At 47.9% G+C, this 21,058-nt stretch overlaps 1 protein-coding gene across 1 annotated transcript; it reads left to right on the forward strand.

Moving 5' to 3' along the window:
- Window positions 1-8,447: 8,447 nt before the first annotated feature.
- KRT18 (keratin 18) lies at window positions 8,448-12,349 on the forward strand. Its single transcript, XM_004274284.4, has 7 exons — window positions 8,448-9,172; window positions 9,959-10,041; window positions 10,326-10,482; window positions 11,035-11,199; window positions 11,305-11,430; window positions 11,613-11,836; window positions 12,178-12,349. The coding sequence occupies exons 1-7, from the start codon at window positions 8,759-8,761 to the stop codon at window positions 12,296-12,298; spliced, it is 1,290 nt and encodes a 429-aa protein (XP_004274332.1). The 5' UTR covers window positions 8,448-8,758; the 3' UTR covers window positions 12,299-12,349.
- The last annotated feature ends 8,709 nt before the right edge of the window (window positions 12,350-21,058 follow it).

The raw sequence follows: 21,058 nt of genomic DNA on the forward strand, positions 1-21,058 counted from the left end.
TTTGTAAATAGGTTCATTTTGCCATATTTTAGATTCCACATATAAGTGATATCATACAGTATTTGTCTTTCTCTTTCTGACTTACTTCACTCAGTATGATAATCTCTAGTTTCATCCATGTTGCTGCAAATGGTAATTATTTCGTTCTTTTTTATGGCTGAGTAGTATTCCATTGTGCATATGTACCACATCTTTATCCATTCATCTGTTGATGGACGTTTAGGTTGTTTCCATGTTTTGGCTATTGTGAATAGTGCTGCTATGAACATAGGGGTACATGTCTTTTTGAATTACAGTTTTGTCTGGTTATATGCCCAGGAGTGGGATTGCTGGATCATATGGTAGTTCTATTTTTAGTTTTCTGAGGAACCTCCACACTGTTTTCTGTTGTGGCTGCACCAACTTACACTCCCACCAACAGTGTAGGAGGGCTCCCTTTTCTCCACATCCTCTCCAGCATTTGTTATTTGTAGACTTTTTAATGATGGCCATTCTGACCAGTGTGAGATGGTACCTCATTGTAGTTTTGAGCCGCATTTCTCTAATAATTAGTGATGTTGAGCATCTTTTCATGTGTCTCCTGGCTATCTGTATGTCTTCTTTGGAGAAATATCTATTAAGGTCTTCTGTCCATTTTTTGATTGGGTTATTTGTTTTTTTCTTGAGTTGTATGAGCTGTTTGTATATTTTGGAGATTAAGCCCTTTTCTGTCTTATCATTTGCAAATGTTTTCTCCCATTCCATAGGTTGTCTTTTCGTTTTTTTATGGACAACCCAATATTTTTTAATGGGCAAAAGATTTGCACTGACACTTCATCAAAGAAGAGATACAGATGGCAACAAAAGCACATAAAAAAGTTGCTCAACATCGTTAGTCATTACGAAAATACAAATTAAAACGACAATGATAAAAAAAAAAAAAAAAAAACGACAATGAGATATTACTATGCACCCACCAGTAAAGCTATAATTTAAAAAAAGAAAAACAATAGAAAGTGCTGGTGAGGGTGAAGAGCAATTGGAACCCTCATACATTAGTGGTGGGAATGCAAAATGGTACAGTTACTTTAGAAAATAGTTTGAACACAATATTATAAATTAACTAAACTTCAACTGAAAAACAGTTTAGCAGTTTCTTATAAAGTTAAACATATATTTATCATACAACACATCATCCCATTCCTAGCTATTTTATCCAAGAAAAATGAAAACTTATATCCACACAAAGAACTGTGCACAAATGTTTATAACATCTTTATTCATAATTACTAAAAACTGGAAACAACTCAAATACCCACGTACTGGTGAATGAATAAACTAATTGTGATACCGCCATACAGTAGAATACTATACAGCAATAAAGAGGAACGAAGTGCTGATACATGCAATAACATGGGTGAAACGCAAAAGCATTATGCTAAGTGACAGAAGCCAGAGACAAAAGGTAACGTAGTCTATGATTCAATCTACGTGGCATTCCGAAAAAGGAAAAATCATTGGGGCAGATTGATGGCTGCCAGAGCTGGGGGTGGGTGAGGGAGACTGACTATGAAGGAATGCAATAGGACTTTCTGAGGTGATTAAATGTTTTCTATCTTGGTTTATGGTGGCAGGTCTACAACTGTATCCATCTGTCCAAACCCACTGAACCGTATCCCTGAAAAGAGTGAACATTTCTCTATGCAAATTGTACCTCAATAAATCTGAATTTTTTTAAAGAAAAAAAAAAAAGATGCAGGAAGATCCAGCCTTACATCTAATAAGCTTGACTTCTTTGGGAATTCCCCAGCAGTCCAGTGGTTAGGAGATCACTCTTTCACCACCAAGGATACAGGTTCAACCCCTGGTCTGGGAACTAAGATCCCACAAGCTGCACGGCACAGCCAAAAGAAAATTTTAAATAAAAAAGATTTCTTTGAAAACTCCAACTGGGGACAATATCCAGTGATGGGCAGGAGATACATATCTGAAACTCAGAGGAGGGGACTCTGTTGGATACTGTAACAGATCACAATACCGTTCTATCTGCAAAGACTTCTCCTTGACCCCCTTGTCTCTCTAACAAGTTCTTGTTCATTTTCTTGAAGCTCTGCCAGAGCATTCCCTCCTTCTTGAGGTTCTCCACGATCCCAACCCTTCCACCTAAAATGTGAGCTCCGCAAGAACAACAACCTTATCTGGCTTTTCTTTGCTGTATCCCCAGAGCCTAGAACATGGCTGGCACATAACAGCTCCCTTACAAATTGTTAATGAATGGATGAATTATTCCCTCCTCTGAAACTACTTTAGAACTTTCCATAGCACCTATCACACTGTATTTTTTTGGTCTGGTTATCTTCCCCTCTAATAATCATCTCCTTGATTATTATTGTTTATTTTTATTTATCTCTGTATCCCCAGCTCACTGTAGAACTGAACTAAACTGAGAGACTTGAACCTCCATGCTGATGATTATTGCAGCAGAAGAAGGCAGGGGAGCACTGCTATGCTCCAGGCCCTATCATGCACATTTAATTCCTGCAACAACAGATGAGGAAACTGTAGCTCAGAGAAGCTTACTAACTTGGGCACCCGACTTGAACGAGGTCACTCAGCAGGCAAACAACAGAGCTAGAACACAGACTCAGATCTGCCTGACTCCAAAATCTATGCTCTTTTCCTATCCTTTCTTTTCCTTAAGATCCTTAACTCCATGATTTCAGCCACCCTTAAATGATATCGTCTGCTCTGACCCCAAACTCCGACAATCCCCTCTCTGACATGCCACATCTCGTGCTCCCTTGTTTTCTAGACTGCCATCCATCATATCAGCTCCCAAGCCCTGGACTCCTTTTCCTCTGAGTTCTTCTGGTTGTCTTTGCTTTCCCACTCAACCCACCCCAAGAGTCTATTTCAACAATGTTGTAAATCTAGATTCCTTTGCCTCTGAGTTTCCACCACTCCCTCCCGCTCATCTCTCAGCAAGAGATTCCCCCAGGATACAGATTCTCATGTGGTTGGTCTCATCATGGAGCCATGCTGTGTGACCTTCACTGGGACCTCAGAACCATTCACATAGCCTCATGCACCACGGGTACACCATGTTACCTCATCACGCGTGCTGCAGGCTCCTTCTGCCTCTGTCCTGCTCTTCCCATTGGTAGAGGCAGAAGCATGTAGAGGTTATGTATGACAAATCCCAGGTCTGCCACCTACTAGTACTAGCACTCTTCAGGTTTCCACTGAAATGTCACTTCCCCAGGCTCTTAGGCTGGGTTAGCAGTTGCTGCTATGGGCTTCCATTGGGCCCTGGACTTGCCCTGGCCCAGCACCAACCTCACTCCGTGGTCATTGCTTGTTTAATCACTGATCAGCCTGGCTAAACAGTATCATCCTGAGGACACCTTCCATCAACCTTGCTCCCTACAACAGGGTATCACCCCATTTTCTCCTTTCCTTCCCTGACAAACCTTTTTTTTTAATTTTTAATTTTTTTTCTTTGCCATGCCATGCGGCTTTCAGGATGTTAGTTCCCCGACCGGGGATCGAACCCATGCTCCCAGCAGTGGAAGCATGGAGTCCTAACCACTGGACCACAAGGACTGAACCCGAACCCTCAGCCGTGAGGGCGCAGAGTCCTAACCACTGGACTGCGAGGGCATTCCCCCAAACTTCGTAAAAGAAAAGTTTACATTCTGCTTCCACTTAGCACTAACCACTGACTCCTTGGCCTTTCAGCATCTGGCTTTGGTCTCCATCACTTTACTGGAAGTGCTCTGCTTCTCCACAGCCTCCTTGATCTCTGTGTTCATCTGCCCCTCCTTGAAATTTCTTCTCCTTGGCTTTCATGACAGCCCTCTCTCCTGGTCTCTTTTGGGAGCTGGCAGGAGTCTGGACCTCCTCTCCTCTCTCCTCTCTTTTCCCTCTGTCTCTTCCTCCTCTTCTTGCCTTGGGTCCCTCTATGCAGATTCTGCCCACTTTTTTTGTCTGATCTTTTTCCTTAGGCCATCTCATCCACACCAGGCTTTCCCCCAGATCCTCTAGGGGGATGGCTCCAGACAGGGCTACCGCATCTGCCTGTGCAGGTCGGTCAGTGCACAGGCCAAGGAGACAAGGAGGAGGCTGACTTTGTCCAGTTTTTGCCAAGGCCCTGAGGGCTAGCCTTGGCTCCACAAGCTGCATTCCATACCCCATGCCTCTCTCGAGCTGTAGCCTTGCCTGTCTAGCTGCTCACAGGACAGTTTCCCCAGACATTGCTAGTAGATCTGCCGAGTTCAAAGCCAAAAGGAGAGGGACTGGTAGAGACGTGGCCATTGATGGGATGATTTTGAGATGGGTTTTCAGCCACTCTACTTTTGCATTTCGCCCCCTTTTCCATAGTCTCAGTTTTAGCTGCCCCTGCCCTGTGCCCAAATTGAAAGTAAAGAAATAGTGATGAGGAGGGAGCACAAGGCTAGAGGGTAGTGAGAGCAAAATAAGGGACCTGGGAAGGCAAAGAGTAGATGGCGGCAAACCAGACAAGAGAGGAAATGAACTGACTTCTTCAGCTGTCAAAGCCCTTCCAGGCAGATTGTCTCATTTGGTTCTCATGAAAGCTCTCGGAGTAGATGTAACTATTATCCTTATTCTACAGCTGAGGAGACCAAGGCAAGTAAATTTGCCCAAGGTCACCCAGCCAGCAGTGGGACCTTGAACCCAGGTCTTTTGACACCAAGTGCCACACTCATCCCTGTGCGCCACACACCTCTTGGCAGATTGGAAAGAGGTGATGGGCTGGGGGATGGCATTGAGGTAACGGGGCTGTACCAGAGGAGGGACCAGGAGTACCAGGGTCAGATGGGGGAAGGGGAAGGGGTCATAAGAATAGGAGAGGCCACGCCTGGTGGGTGAGAGCTGGCTTTGCCAGAGGAGACTGCAGGGGACTCCAGGGAGCTGAGGGGACTCTGGAAGGGCCAGATTTCCTGGAACCCTCTCTGAGCTTTATCGCTGGAGATTCCTGGGCAGCTACATGTTCTTCATGATCTTTCCTTCCTTTATCCCTGGAAAATAACCCAGGATACAAGCCCAGCTGAAGCAATGGTATAAAAGTACCAGAGCATTCTTTGACCTTCCCAACCCTGGGGGAAAGGACCTGGCCCCAGAACCCCTCCCCCAGTCTACACTAGACAGGCAGGTCCAGGTTCTCCAAATGGGGCAGGGACATTCCCAAAAGTCTTGAGGGATTCAGACTGGGCCTCGCTCCCAACCCAGCTGCCACCCCCATCATCCCACCTGCCTCCACAGCCTACCTAACCACACTCCTCGGCCCCCCTTTTCATTAATTGTTTAAATCAAAATCATTTATGGAGCTCCCGCTACATGCCAGACTCAGGGCTGAGCAAGAGGAATTCCCACCCAGAACCCAGACTCCCTTCCCTTGGGTCTCGCCCCTTTCCTCCCTCTGTGTGTTCTCTTCCTCGGAGGCTCTGCCCCTAATTCAGTAGCCCTTGGGGTCCTCCTGTGGGAGGTCCGCTGGCACGCTGGGCCCTGCACTGAGGGGAGCTGAGGGGAGCCTCCCAGGCCAACCTCTCACCCGCCTTGCTGCCCCCTACTGTTCCCACTAAAAAGACCTCTCACTGCCCCCAAGACACTCACACCTTTGGAAGGCCCTTTCCGGAGTCGTTCTCAATCCTTCAATCCTTGGAGATGATGGTGAGAATCCGACTCCCGCCCCCGCCCTCCCCCGCCCCCTGCTGTCTGGTCTATAGATCCCAACCGTCACACTTCAGTTGCTATTCTAAACACCCCCCTCCTCAGGGTTGGGTACAAAATTTACAGACTAAATGATAAAGCAAAGCCTAAAGGGCTCCAGGCCCCCATGATCCCCCAATCCCTTAATCTCCCCACTATCTAGTTCTCCCAGGGCTGTGGCTCCAGCTCTCCAAGGGAGAGTGTAGGGAAGGGGGAGGAAAGAGCTGACCCGCCCCCTCTTATCAGGGTCATCTCGGAGTTTACTCAGTAGTTAAACCTGTCTCTCAGGTTCCCAGCTCCCCCTCAGCAGGACACCGGAACACAGGGCAGGATGGGGGTGGGGGACCATTTCCCCTCCTTCAGGACCCCCCTCTGCTGAGCTCCTTTACTCCACTCGCCTTCTCATCTGTCTTTGTTCCGGCCTCTCACCGGGACCCTTCCTGTTCCTCCTACTCCAGGGACCGGCCTCACCATCGCCCATCCCACCACCACCCCAGAGCCCCAGTGCTGGGAACCTGGGGGCCCGAAACTCCCCCCTCACACCCCCTCCCCAGCTCTCCCAGAGGCTCTCAGAAGAGTGAAAAGGCCCTGAATCACAGAGGAATCTGGATGTGGTGGAAAAGGGCAGCTGGTGCTGGAAACCTGAGGTCGGTATTTGCCCCGGTGCTGCAAGAGGTCAGGAATGTGGCCACTAACATCAGCTATGGGAGATAAGACCTGGCTGGCAGCTCTCCTCCTCCAGCCCCAGACAGTGCCTCCCTCCCCAGGCCCCAAAATGTCCCAAGCAGTTGGAGTGGGGCAGGAGTCAGAGAAAGACCTGGAAAGGAGTTTAGATAAGAATCCTTAGATCTGGGCCTGATCCCTGTTGGAATTCAAAGTCCCCTAGGGGTGTTAAGTGACTTAGAAAGAGTCCTTATATCATGCAGACATCTTTACAATTACACTGACCCCCTCACAGCTGCCCTCCTGGAGATTTACTCCCCAGTAAGTAATTAGCATTTGTTCAGTGAATAAATGAGTAATAATTAACATTCATATCAATTACCACCCAAGGAGATAGACTGGACAGGCTTTCTTCTCTTTTTACCAGTGAAGAAACTGAAATGCAGAATTAAGTGACTTCCCCAAGGTCACACAGCTGGCAAAGCCCACAGATTGTCTGACTTCAAGTTTAGCAAAAACAGCAAAGGCAATACATCACATCTGTAACCTCTACACCTTATTGTGCAATTCTGCACAACATGACAATCCTGGAACTTCATGGGGGAATGTGCAGGTGAAAGCAGGAGAAACCCCTTTGACTGACGGGCACTTCTAAGCTCCCAGAAATCCTCCATGCAAAACTAGTGGGCATTCATTTGTATGCTAATTTGCATCCCATTTGCCTTTTGACCTTCAGCAGGCCCTGACCCTCCCCTGGCCAGCTCCCACCCTGACCTGCTCCTAGCCAGCTCCCTTTGGGTGCTGAGGGGCTTTCCTCACCAGAAGGTGCCAGGCCTGGGATGATCCAGGGCCAAGCCCCTCATCTGAGCAGTGCCTCCCCTCTGTCTGGTCCGTTGACCTAGCTACTCCTGGGGCCCCTCCTCTTCCCATTCCTCCTCTCCCATCTGCCTTCACCTCTTCAGTTCAGATGGCAGCTCGATAAGAATCGATAGATCCTCCCCAGAGCAAAGAGCACAGACAGGTGTGTAATGCCAGGCCCTGCCAGACAAATGAGCTGCTGGTGGCAACAGACTTGAACGCCCAGTACCTCAGGATTCCTCCAGCTCATTCAGCAGAGGGTCACCATCCAGCTTCAGGGGTGAAGGGAGCAGGGGGAACTTCCCTACGTCCATCCTTCTCACCCATATCCTGACATAAGCTTCCTGGAGGAGGCAGCCCCCTGGGGACAGGCTTGGGATCCAGAGAGCCTTTGGAGGAGAGGCAGGGGAAGGAGGGGGCCTGCCGAACAGTCCTAGTAAGGAGGGAGAAAGGGCTGGCCACCAGTGCTGAGTCTCAGCCAGAATGTTTGGAGGTGTGCGTGTCTGTCCTCTCAGGCCCCATAACAAATGGGACACATGGCAGTCTCCATGAGGGATTATTGGTCTCTTTCCACTGCTGCTCTCCCAGCAACTAGAACAGGGCCTGATGCACAGTAGGTGCCCAACAAATATTTGTCGAACTGGAAGTGCTCAGAAATATTTGTTTACCCAGGGTGTGGGTAAGGCTGATTCGGAGGTGTGTAGAGGTGAGGACTCCTGTTCAAACCACAGAGTGCTCGAGGAAGGCCAGGCCTCAGCGGCAGTGGGCTGAGGGATGGGGAGGGAGTGGGAAGGTTCAGAGTGAACGTAATTGGTGAGTAAGCGTTTCTGTGAGTAATTGACGATACACGTGCATAGGATAGGGGCTGAGTGTGTGCTAGGGAACAAGTGCAGGAGGTCACGATTGGGAACCAAGTGTGTGGGGCGGTCGAGTGTAAACCAGCAGACTTGAGGCTCAGAATCGCGTTTCTCTTCCTCTTCTCCAGCCCCCAACTTTTCTTCCCCAGGACTCCTAGGGTTCCGGGATTCCCCAAGATGCCCCCTGCAGGTGGGAACTTGGGCTGCAGCTGAGGACAACGACGGAGACTCACACCCGACCCCAACACTCATCCCCCAAATTCTCAACCAGGCCTGTACCTCCCCTACCTGGGGGAGGGGGGGTACCATGACGTCATTTCCTGCCCTGAAGTCCCAGCTGCCAGAGCCAACTTCACCTGCTGCCCACGGCTGTCCCGGCCCCACTCACTCACCGCCACCCTGGGGGCTGGAGGGTGACCTTAGCAGGACGGTGCTGAGGGGGCGGGGAAAGGCTGGAGAGGGTCAGGAACCTGAGGCGCGGAGTCCCCGCGGTCCACCTGTGGCGCAGGCTTCCGCGCTTCCGCGGCGACTCTGGTGGCGGAGGCGGGGCCTGTCGGGGGGCGGGTTCCCACCCACCCCCTCCCTGAGAGCTATAACTTGAGTTGCGGACCTCACACTCTCCACGGCCCAGCACCTGAGTCCTGGCCTCGCTCTTTCCTCGCGGAACAAACATGAGCTTCAGCGCCCAGTCCACCTTCTCCAGCTACCGGTCCCTGGGCTCCGCGCAGTCACCTGGCCACGGGGTCCGACCGGTCAGCAGCGCTGCCAGCGTCTATGCAGGCGCCGGGGGCTCGGGCTCCCGGATCTCCGTGTCCCGCTCCACCAGCGTCCGGGGCGGCTGGGGGTCCGGGAACCTGGGCGCCGGGATGGCCGGGGGTCTGGTGGGTGTAGGGGGCATCCAGGGCGAGAAGGAGACCATGCAAGACCTGAATGACCGCCTGGCCTCCTACCTGGAGAATGTGAGGAGCCTGGAGGCCGATAATAGGAGACTGGAGAGCAAAATCCGGGAACACCTGGAGAAGAAGGGACCCCAGGTCAGAGACTGGGGGCACTACTTGAAGACCATCGAGGACCTGAGGCTTCAGGTAAGGGGGCATGGAGGGAGCAGCCCCAACTCCCAGCCACGTTTGACCCTCCAGTTATCCACTCCCCTCTTCCTCTCCCTCCCCCAAGGATAGGAATTTTAGTAGGGTGGGGTGCACGCACTCCTTCCCCTTGTCTATCTCCCGCCCCGCCCCCAACTCCACCCGCAGAAGGTTAGGAATGCCCCTAATTTCCATAGACATCGCCCCTGGTCACAGGGACCCCAAGGGTGGTGAATGGGCACAGGAGGGCGCCCTTCCCCAGGACAGAGTGGGAAGAGGAGGGGGGAGCTTCGCAGAGGAGTGGACAGCATAGAGGGAAGTGAAACAAGGCTCAATAAAGAGGGCCCAGATACTCTGGCTTCTGGTGGAGAGGGGACAATTGGAGGGGTTAAGCAGATGTGGCTATAAGGCTGAGTCATCTGGGAGTAAAGAGGAGGCCCACCGGTGGGGCGGGGGTATGCGGAGCAGGTGCACTAGGAAAAATGCTGGGAGAGGGCCAGGGAGAGGGCGGTTTAGTAACTGCTCACTTCCGGGCTGGCCAGCCAACAGAGGCCTAGAAGGAAGGGCAGCAGGAGACTGGGAACGCTGGGATTTGAGACTCCAGGAAAGGAGGGAACAGTGTGAGGGGGCACAGGTAGAAGGGGATAGGTATACAAGGAAAGCCTCTGGTTATTCCAAGGACTAGGAAGGTTTTTTCGCTGAGACACATGACACCCTCCACACACTCAGCCCACCCCATCACTGACTTCCCATTCATGGAGCGACCTCTCTCTACAATCCCCCCAGATTTTTGCAAGTTCTGTGGACAATGCCCGCATCGTTCTGCAGATTGATAATGCCCGTCTTGCTGCTGATGACTTCAGAGTCAAGTAAGGCTGGGGGCTAGGAAGCTGGGGTCCGTTAGGGGGATCTTGTTCAGCTGTGGGTAGAGCTGGGTGGATGAGAGTGAGGCTCCATCAGTTTATTCTTCACGTAACCCAGTGTAAGAACACTGTCCCCCAAGTGCCAGGAACAGTGCTCAGAGGATTACTGCCTGATTTGTGAATCAGGTGGCTGGTTTGCAGTGGGCATGGGGCTGCTCTTAGTAGGTGGCATGGGTTGAGAAGGTTCAGGATCAGAGACGGGGCCCTTCCAATCACCTCCACTCCCACAGGTATGAGACAGAGCTGGCCATGCGCCAGTCTGTGGAGACTGACATCCACGGGCTCCGCAAGGTCATTGATGACACCAATGTCACCCGGCTGCAGCTGGAGACTGAGATCGAGGCTCTCAAGGAGGAGCTGCTGTTCATGAAGAAGAACCACGAGGAGGCAAGCAGGGGACCCTGGCCAAGCCAGGAACCAAGGGACCAAGATGAGTCTGGGCCGGGGACTAGACGGAGCAGGCCGCCTGCAAGCCGCCTTGCAGGGGAGTTTAGAACTACCAGCCTGAGTGCTTCTTCATCAGACTGTTGCCACGCTCGGTGGGTCGCCTGAATTAGAGTGTGATGAGGTCAAAAGGCCATGGGTGAGAGGATGAGATGAGGACCACAGTGGAAACAGCTAGCAGCAGAAGTGAGACCTGATGGAGGAGGTGAGGGAGGAAGGTACAAGGAGCAGGTTTGTAGATGGAGGGACAGGGTGAAGGGAGGAGAGAGAAACCACCACCTGTGAGTAACAAGCATGGCGTTGACAGCTGGCATTTTAGCCATCTGGAGTAGAAGGCCCAGAACTGGCAACGCCCAGAGAGCAAAGTCAAGAGATTCCCCTGTTCTGTTCTCCAACTGATCCCGTAGGCTTCCTGGAAGAGGCAGTCACAGGTGAAGAGGCTTCCTGGAGCTCTGACCCTGAGCACCTCCTCGCTTTTGTCCCTTTCTCCTTTAGGAAGTAAAGGGTCTACAAAACCAGATTGCCAACTCTGGGTTGACCGTGGAGTTGGATGCCCCCAAAGCTCAGGATCTCGGCAAGATCATGGCAGACATCCGGGCCCAGTATGACGAGCTGGCTCAGAAGAACCGAGAGGAGCTGGACAAGTACTGGTCCCAGCAGGTACACGAGGGAGAGGGATGGATGCCAGGCTAAGCACAAGAGGCACGAGGGTGCGGGAGGGAGGCCGACAGAAGGAGGGACCTGAGGACTATATCCCCCCCGCAGATTGAGGAGAGCACCACAGTGGTCACCTCGAAGACCGCTGAGATAGGAGCTGCTGAGATGACACTCACGGAACTGAGACGCACTCTCCAGTCCCTGGAGATCGATCTGGACTCCATGAGAAATCTGGTGAGAGCCCTCAATGCCTTTTCGCTCAGAAAGAGTTGTTTCTCTCTGTATTTCCCACCGCTTCTACTCACTACCCTAGTACCTGGCAAACAGTAGGCACTCAAAGTTTCAAAGAGGGCTGAAAGCTGCAGAGACTCTCCCTCCACCCTGTCTCACCCGACCCTCTCCCTATGCCCCTGCAGAAGGCCAGCCTGGAGAACAGCCTGAGGGAAGTGGAGGCCCGCTATGCCATGCAGATGGAGCAGCTCAATGGTGTCCTCCTGCACCTGGAGTCGGAGCTGGCCGAGACCCGGGCGGAGGGGCAACGCCAGACCCAGGAGTACGAGGCCCTGCTGAACATCAAGGTCAAGCTAGAGGCTGAGATCAACACCTACCGCCGCCTCCTGGAAGATGGGGAGGACTTCAGGTGAGTGGGGCTCTCCTCCTACCTGTATAAGCTGGGGTCAAGCTACCACTTCTCCCCAAAGCCTGAGCTTTTGTAAACCCCCCATGTGCCTGTTCATTGGTACCCACTGAGCACTGCGCTGGTGCTCTGAGCGTGCCCCGAGAAGAGAATAGACTAAATATTGCTCCTAGCCGTTCTTGGAGCACAGGTGGAATTTGGCCTTCAGTTTTCCTTTTATGGAGGAAGCAGCGAAGGGGCACTGGGACATGCAGGCGGGGATCGGGAGCCTTCTTTTCTCCATTTTCCTTGTTTCTCTTTTCTCTGCGGTGCTGTTATAACTGGGGCTTTGTCTTCTGTTACAGTCTTGCTGACGCCGTGGACAGCTGCAACTCCATGCAAACCATCCAGAAGACCACCACCCTGAAGTTCGTGGACGGCAAAGTGGTGTCTGAGACCTCAGACACCAAAGTTCTGAGGCATTGAGTCAGCAGAAGCAGGGTGCCCTGGGGAGCAAGAGGCCAATAAAAGTTGAGACGTTACTGCATATCACTTTGTGTCTTCCGTGGCTCATTTCCTACTGCGAGCGTACGAATGCCCTGACTCCATAGTCCTATCTCTCTGACCAGGCAGAAATCGCCTCTGAGCCCAGAGGTTTCATACGGGTCGGGGAGTGGGCAGAAGAAGGGTCTGGGTTCTTGGAAACACCTTCTGAGAGAAAAAGAAGGGAGCCAGTAGATAGGATGGGCCAATGGCAGTGGGGAAATTTACAATAGAATTGTGAATCTTAACCTTAAAGAAAACTGATCATAAGGCCCCCACCTGACAGGTGCTCCTTAGTAGAAATCTGAGCCTGAGAAGGAAGTGGAGCCAAGGACGGAGGGCAAAGGAAAGGGGAAGAGGCGAGACCAGAGCACAACTGGCCCTCCCCATCCCTGTCACCCTGCATCCACGACCCACGGCCCACTGCTTCTCCCCACACACCCTTCCTACACTCAGCCCCAAATCAGTGGTCCCCTATGCTCTGCTCATTCACTTAATTGAGAATGGGATATGATTTTTAAGAGTCCTAGAGGTCTGGCTAGAATTGGAGTAAATGCAATCATGGCAGGTGAAGGACTAGTCTACACCAGTGGTTCCCGTCTAAGTAAGTGGTCCCCTTAAGTAACCACCCAATTGGGTAATAATGAACACTTCCAGTTCTGTGCTTGTGTGTGTGTGTGTGTGTGTGTGTGTGTGTGTAAGTGGTTCTCTTGTAAACAATTGCAGTAATAATTATTATCCTGTTAATTGCTACTATGCATTGAAAGTTTGCTTCTTGCTTGGTCCTTGGCCAGGTTATTTCATGTAATGCTCATGATCATCCCGATGGAGTAGGTATTATCTCATTTTTTTTTACATTATATAGACATTATATATATATATATATATTTTTATTTTTATTTTTTTTTTTTTTGCGGTACGCGGGCCTCTCACTGTTGTGACCTCTCCCGTTGCGCAGTACAGGCTCCGGACGCACAGGCTCAGCGGCCATGGCTCACGGGCCCAGCTGCTCCGCGGCACGTGGGATCCTCCCGGACCGGGGCACGAACCCGCGTCCCCTGCATTGGCAGGCAGATTCTTAACCACTGAGCCACCAGGGAAGCCCTAGACATTATTTTTTCATATTCTTTCCCATTATGGTTTATCACAGGATATTGAATATAGTTCCCTGTGCTATACAGTAGGACCTTGTTGTTTATCCATCCTGTATATAATAGTTTACATCTGCTAATCCCACACTCCCAATCCATCTCTCACCCGCCATCCCCCAACCCCCGCCTTGGCAACCACAAGTGTGTTCTCTATGTCTGTGAGTCTGTTTCTGTTTTGTAGATAGATTCATCTGTGCCATATTTTAGATTCCACATATAAGTTATATCATATGGTATTTGTCTTTCTCTTTCTGATTTACTCCACTTAGTATGATAATCCCTAGTTGCACAGTTCTGTGCTTTTGATTGGAAGTGTGTCATCTAGTAGTGAAAACAAAGGATGTCTAAAACTAATACGCTTTGATTGGAATGATAATTTACCTTTTTAAGTTAAAAAGTATAAAAAACAAGCACAAAATACAAGCAGAAAGAAGGAAAGAAAAATATGTCCCATTCCACTCCCCAGAGGTAACCACTGTAAAATAATTTCCTAAACTAGACATATACAAACACATTTTATTGTAGGTATGCAGGCTCATACTGTTCATCTTGATTTCTTAAACTCTGCTTTCTTCATTTCACAGTATAATTTGGACACCTTTCTGAATCAAAATATGCAGACTTGCTTTTTTTATTTTACCCAGATGAATGAATTTGGAATTTCTTCTACCTTCATGTGGAATCCATATGCATATTCCATTTACTATAAGGATATCCTTAGCCCAATACTGAGGGGGGGAAATGCAGAATTGTAGTGACTATGCATTCTGTCACCTCCCCTGTTTCAGTGCCAATTTCAATTAATTTTTTCCTACCCATTGTCCAGCTGAATGTTTATAACACATAAATCTGCTCTTAATCTGCAATAAAGGATAACTACTACACTCTACAAATTCTTTCTAAACATCAGAACCTTGATCTGTGTAATGTCCAATCATGCTCCACAGACCAATTTGAGAAATCATATCTAGGTCTTTCCTGACCCTCGCCTTAGTAATTTGTCAACCATCTAGTTTGAGAAACATCATACAAAATATATCGGCTTACCTGGTGGCGCAGTGGTTAAGAATCCGCCTGCCAACGCAGGAGACGTGGGTTTGAGCCCTGGTCCAGGAAGATCCCACATGCCGCAGAGCAACTAAGCCTGTGCGCCACAACTACTGAGCCTGCGCTCTAGAACCCGCAAGCCACAACTACTGAGCCCGCGTGCCACAATTACTGAAATCCATGCACTCTAGGGCCCTTGCTCCACAACAAGAGAAGCCACTGAAATGAGAAGCCCGTGCACCGCAACGAAGAGTAGCCCCCGCTCACCGCAACTAGAGAAAGCCCACACACAGCAACGAAGACCCAATGCAGCCAAAAATATAAATAAATAAATAAATTTATTTTTAAAATATATATGATATAATTTTACATAAAATTTCTATTGCATCTGTATAGGAATGATGTTGGGATCATTATTTTATTTATTTATTTACTTTTAATAATTACTTTTTTTAAATTTATTTATTTTATTTGTTTAGTTTCGGCCGTGTTGGGTCTTCTTTGCTGCGCACGGGCTTTCTCTAGTCGTGGCGAGCAGAAGCTACTCTTCATTGCGGTGCGCGGGCTTCTCACTGCGGTGGTTCCTCTTGTTGTGGAGCACGGGATCTAGGTGCGCAGGCTCAGTAGTTGTGGCGCACAGGCTTTGTTGCTCCGCCGCATGTGGGATCTTCCCCGACCAGGGCTCGAACCCGTGTCCCCTGAATTGGCAGGAGGATTCTTAACCACTGTGCCACCAGGGAAGTCCCTATTTTATTTTTTTTGTTGTTATTATTATTTTTTGGCCGCGCCATGTGGCATGCGGGATCTTAGCTCCCAGAACAGGGATCAAACCCATGCCCCTGCAATGGGAGCACAGAATCCTAACCACTGGACCGCCAGGGAATTCCCTAGGATTATTATTTTAGAAGGAACTTCAATAATTTTCTCTCAGGTCTCGGCAACAACAACCAAAAAGAAAACTGTTGTTTGGTGGGAAGGGAGCTATTATATTTAATTTCACATATACCTCATTCTTTTTAATAGCTGCCTGGTGTGTGGAGTGCAAATTCACTTAACCAAGGTCTTCTAGCGATGCACGTCTTGGTCTCTAGTAGTTTTGCTTTCGCAAAAATGCTGCAATTAATGTTAATTAATATGCCCTGTGTGAGCATATCTAGGAATTTATCTATAAATTCCTAAAATGGTATGCTGGACTGCCATATTAACAAATATTTATGAAGTGCTTACTTTGTGCCAGGCCCTGTGATTATATACGTGGTAAAGAAAATTGGTATTGCCTCTACCTCGTGGAGGTCACAGCCTAATGGTCAAAAGTATTTGCGTTTTTATTCATTCCTCACACAAAAACTTAATGAGCCTCTATTATGCACCAGCCACTCTTCTAGGCACTAGGGATTTTCAGTGAACAAAACAGACAAAATTCCTATCCTCATGGAGTTTATATTCTGGTGACAGGAGACAGATAATAAATGTGATATAGCATGTTAACAGATGACAAGTGTTATAAGTTGGATAGAGCAGGAAGGGAGAATTGTAGTCAGGAAAGTGAAAAGGTGATGATCCCAGGATAATGAATCTTCAACTAATGGAAAACTGAGTTTTTACTTAAAAAATACAGTGTGTCTATTCTGCAGTCTCTAAAAACATGAGGGTCCTTGGAGAAAAGCTAAAGACAGCATTGTTCAAGCCCCTTTGTTCTTGAGAGATCCAGAGGAGGATGAGGCCAGGACAGGCAGCCCCTAAGGGTGCAGGGAAGCCCCCAGAGGGAGGGGGTGGGCGTCTTTATCACTGTGAGGCCCGAAGAGAAGATGAGTCAGAGAGGCTGCAAAGCGAGCAGAGCAAGGGCTGCTCTTCCTGAGCCCCACGAGAGGTCACCTGGGAGCTTCTGCAGGCAGGGAACCCCACTGCCTCTGGGTGCCTGGGTTCTACTACCTGGAGGAAAACTTCCTACCTGAAAGCAAGGCGCCCTAGTGAGGCGCGTCTCATCCTTCTTAAACCTACCTTCCCTGAATAAACATAACAATCACCTATCCCGCTCCTTCCTTCCCAATCTCTCTTCAACCCCTACTTTGTCCCCGACCCCAGTCTTTGCAGGAGTCTACAGGATATGAATCCTTGGGGCAAGATGGTAGAGCTTTACTTTCTGACGTTTGTTTTAGGAAAGCCATCGAGGTAGTATTCTTGCCCCATCTGCCATACCATTTTCCAAATGTGTAAGTATGACATGGCATGTGCTCCCTCTGACCACATAGGTGCCCCGGAAGTCTGATGAGCCCCTACAAAGGGTTGCGCTGCCCTGGCTGGCCACCACTGGAATTTAGCCAGGAGGAATCTATCTACCCGGGCCCTTAGCCAGGAGAGACTGATGTGGTACGGTGAGCAGACAGGCCTGAGACTAGACTGACCCCGGCCAACATTATGGGATGTGTACCTGCCCGAGGATGAAGCAGAAAGTCCCTGGCAGAGGCTGAGCAGCGTTTGCAACTAAGTTGATCGAAGTAACCCGAGATGATGCGTGGGGTATGACTAGCTCTCCCACTGGACAATGTCTCACAGTTCCCAGGGCCCTTATGCATTTGATCCTCATCACAGTCCTGTGAGGTAGGCAAGGCAGTGGTTATTACTGGCTCTGGCCCAGAGACGTGGGCGTAGAGGTTCGCAGAGATCATGTGACTTGTCCAAAGCTACAGAGCGAGAAGCTTAACGCAGGAAAACACATCTCCAGATTCCCAGTCCCAAACTCTTTCCTGTGTGGATTACAACTTAACCCAGGGGTTCTCAGCCCTGGATGTACATTTGAATCACCTGGCGAGATTTATAAACAATACCAAGGCCAGGTCCCATCTCCAGAGATCCTGACTCAGTTGTTCTGAGGTTGGGGTGCAGGCCTCCAGGCAAACGTTAAAAGAGCCCCTAGGTGATTCCATTGGGCAAGCAGTGTTGAGAGTCAGACCCAAGTTGTACCGAGGGTCAGCACCATGGCCTTCCCTCCTTTCCTCACAGAAAGGAAAAAGGAGATCGAGGACTCTGGTGTGGTCTGGCTGCTTTGAGCCTAAGAAAAGGAAATGGCAAGCTTGACATTTTAAATTCTTTTTAAATTTAAATTTTAAATTCTTGTCTGAAGAGGACCGGGCTGCTCCTAAGAAAGACTTCCCAGATGAATCTCTTAACTCCCGTAGCCACAGGGCTGATGCCGCTGAAACCTTACCAGGTCTCATGGGAAAAGCCGAGAGATTAAGGAGGAATCCTAAGAATGCGCAAAGGGGCTTTGGGATCTGTGTGAGGATGCTGAACGCCCAGGCCCCACTCAATCTCACTGTCTGGCAGAGGCAGCCCTTCCTTCTCCGTCTAACGAGGCTGGTCCTGTCTTGCTTGGAGACTCTGTAAAAGGCTCACCTGAGGTGGTCAATGTGCAATGGGCGCCTCAGACACGTAACTAGGGGGACAAGTACAAAATCTGACCCTAGAGGAAAAGACTCACAAGATTAACAAAGATTTTTGCTATATTATTAAACATAAACTTGGGGAATATGGGTGGGGTGGGATTCTAAAGATGCTAAACCAGAGAGGAAGGAACACAGTTTTAGAATCGGGCTGATTTTTTTTTTTTTTTTTTTTTGCAGGGGGGGCCTCGCCTCGCAGTTTGCGGGATCTTAGTTCCCTGACCAGGGATTGAACCCAGGCCCTTGGCAGTGAAAGCACAGAGTCCTAACCACTGGGCCACCAGGGAATTCCCTGGGCTGAAGTTTTTAATATGGGTTCAGAGATTCCAAGCTCGGTGTGCTAACTCCAGCAGTTAGGAATGATTTTATCTCTTTCCTTAGTTAATTTGTTAAAATCTGGATTCAGGAGTGGTGTACAACAAATGAAGCTGCAATGCAAGAAATTCTGTTGCATAATGCAGAGAAAGGAATCCAAAGACTTAAAGAGAGAGGAATGTTGAAGCGGATTTATCATGTACAATCCACTCACTCATCCCTAAATAATTCCCCCAAGAGGGCCTAGGGGAAAAGTCCTTCACTGAGGCATTGAGAAATATACTGGTAAGAGAAGCACAGCATGCTTAAAAAGGGCTGTGCTGATTTTTCTCTGCACTCAGGAATGAAGATGGACGGGCTGCTATGGAAATGGGCTTCCTGATTTCGATAGCAATGATGGATCCCAGCATGGAACAGCCAGGGGCAGCAGTTGACCACCAGAGGCAAGGTAGGTTTGGTTACCTTAAAAGGCAACCGGGCCAGCATAATAATCAGAATGGTCTGACCCACAGGAATCTTCGGCAGTAATTACCTGGTCATAGGATTCTAGTTCTAAAATAAGTAGGCGGTCTATTAAAGTCATCTTTTGTTTTTCTCTTATAAATGTGCCTATAAGAAATTCGCTTCAAGTCAAGGATATAAAAGTAAAAGAATGAAAAAAGAAGATATATCATGAAATATCAATCGAGAGAAAGCAGAAGTGGCAATATAAATATCAGATAAAGTAGACTTCAGAGCAAAGAAACCTTGCCAGAGATAGAAAGAGACATTACATAATGATGAAAAGTCAATTCACCAAGAAGATATAGCAATCCTAATGTGTATGCACCAAACAACAGAGCTGTAAAATTTGTGAAGTAAAAAAATTGATTGAACTGAAAGGAGAAATAGACAAATCCATGATTATAGTTGGAGACTTCAACACCCCTCTCTTATTAATTAATAGAACGACTAGACAGAAAATCTGCAAAGCTATAGAGGAACTCAAAAACAGCATGAACCAAGACCTCATTGTCATTTATAAAACACTCCACCAACAACAGCAGAATACACATTTTTTTCAAGTGCCCACTGGACATATACCAAGACAGGCCATATCCTGGGCCACAAAACAAACCTCAAAAAATTGAAAAGAATTTAAATAATAGAGAATGTTTTCTCTGACCACAATGGAATCAAACTAGAAATCAACAGCAGAAAGAAAACAGGAAAATCTCCAAACACTTGGAAACTAAACAACACACTTCTAAGTAATCCATGGGTCAAAGAAGTCTCAAAGGAAACTTAAAAACACATTGAAGTGAATGAAAATTTACAAATGGTAGGATACAGATGAAAAATTAAATTAAAAGTGGTAGGATACAGCTGAACCAATGTTGAGAGAGAAATTTATGCTCAGCTTCCATTTCGAGAACCTAGAAAAAGAAGAGCAAAATAAACCCTTAGCAAGCAGAAAGAAGAACATAATAAGGAGAGCAGAAATTTTGAAAACAGTGACACAGAAAACAGAAAAGCAATGGAGAAAATCAGTGAAACAAAGAACTACTTCTTTGAAAAGATGAATAAAATTACAAACTTCTAGCAAGACAGACAAATTAAAAAAGAAAGAAGAAACAAATTGCCAACAACAACAATGAAATGGGATTTTTTTTTTTTTGTAGACAGAGACAAGATTATGCTAAAATTTATATGGAAAGGCAAAGAAACAAGAATAGCTAAAACAATTACATAAAAGTGGGAAAAATCAGTCTACATGATTTGAAGACATTATTATCACTATAGTAATCAAGATTGTGTGGTATCGGTGGAGGGACAGACACACAGATCAATGGAACACCATAGAGAACCCAGAAATAGATCCACACAAATAGGCCCAAATTTTTGACAAAAGCATTAAAATAAATCAATAGAGAAAAAAATAGTCTTTTCAACAAGCAGTACTGGAGCAACTAGACAATTACAAACAAAAAACAACAACAACCGTCTTGACCCATGTCTTACACCTTATACAAAAATTAACTCAAAATTGATCACAAACTTAAGTGGAAGACATAAAACTATAAGGAAAAAAACATAGGAGAAAATGTTTGAGATCCAGAGCTAGGCAGAGCTCATAGACTTGACGTCAACAGCATGCTCTATAAAAGGAAAAAATTGCTAAGTTGGACTTCATCAAAATTAAAAGTGTTTACTCTGTGAAAGAAGCTGTTCAGAGGATGAAAAAACAGACTAGGAGAAAATATTTGCAAACCATACATCCTACAGGTACCAGTGTCTATAATATATAAAGAGTTCTCAAACTCAACAGTGAAAAATAAACAATCCACTTAGAAAAAGGGTTAAAGACCAGAAGAAACAGTTCCCTGAAGGGGATATACAGATGGCAAATAAGCACATGAAAAGATGTTCAATGTCACTATTAGGGAAATGCAAATTAAAATCACAATAAGAGATCACGACACACCTATTAGAATGACTAAAATTTAAAAATGGACAACACCAAAAGCTGGAGCAGATGTGGAGAAACTGGAACACTCATACATTGCTGGTGGGAATGCAAAATGGCACAGCTGCTTTGAAATACAGTTTGGCAGTTCCTTAAAAATCTAAACACACGGGGGCTTCCCTGGTGGCGCAGTGGTTAAGAATCCGCCTGCCAATGCAGGGGACACGGGTTCGAGCCCTGGTCCGGGAAGATCCCACATGCCACAGAGCATCTAAGCCCGTGGGCCACAACTACTGAGCCT

This window comes from Orcinus orca, chromosome 11 (genome assembly GCF_937001465.1).
Source record: "Orcinus orca chromosome 11, mOrcOrc1.1, whole genome shotgun sequence".
NCBI classification, from domain to species: Eukaryota; Metazoa; Chordata; class Mammalia; order Artiodactyla; family Delphinidae; genus Orcinus; species Orcinus orca.

Coding starts and splice junctions, on each gene's coding strand:
- KRT18 (XM_004274284.4), top strand. CDS start 8,759: ATGAGCTTCAGCGCCCAGTCCACCTTCTCCAGCTACCGGTCCCTGGGC. Junction 10,042..10,325: donor GCTGATGACTTCAGAGTCAA/GTAAGGCTGGGG, acceptor CCACTCCCACAG/GTATGAGACAGAGCTGGCCA. Junction 11,837..12,177: donor GAAGATGGGGAGGACTTCAG/GTGAGTGGGGCT, acceptor CTTCTGTTACAG/TCTTGCTGACGCCGTGGACA.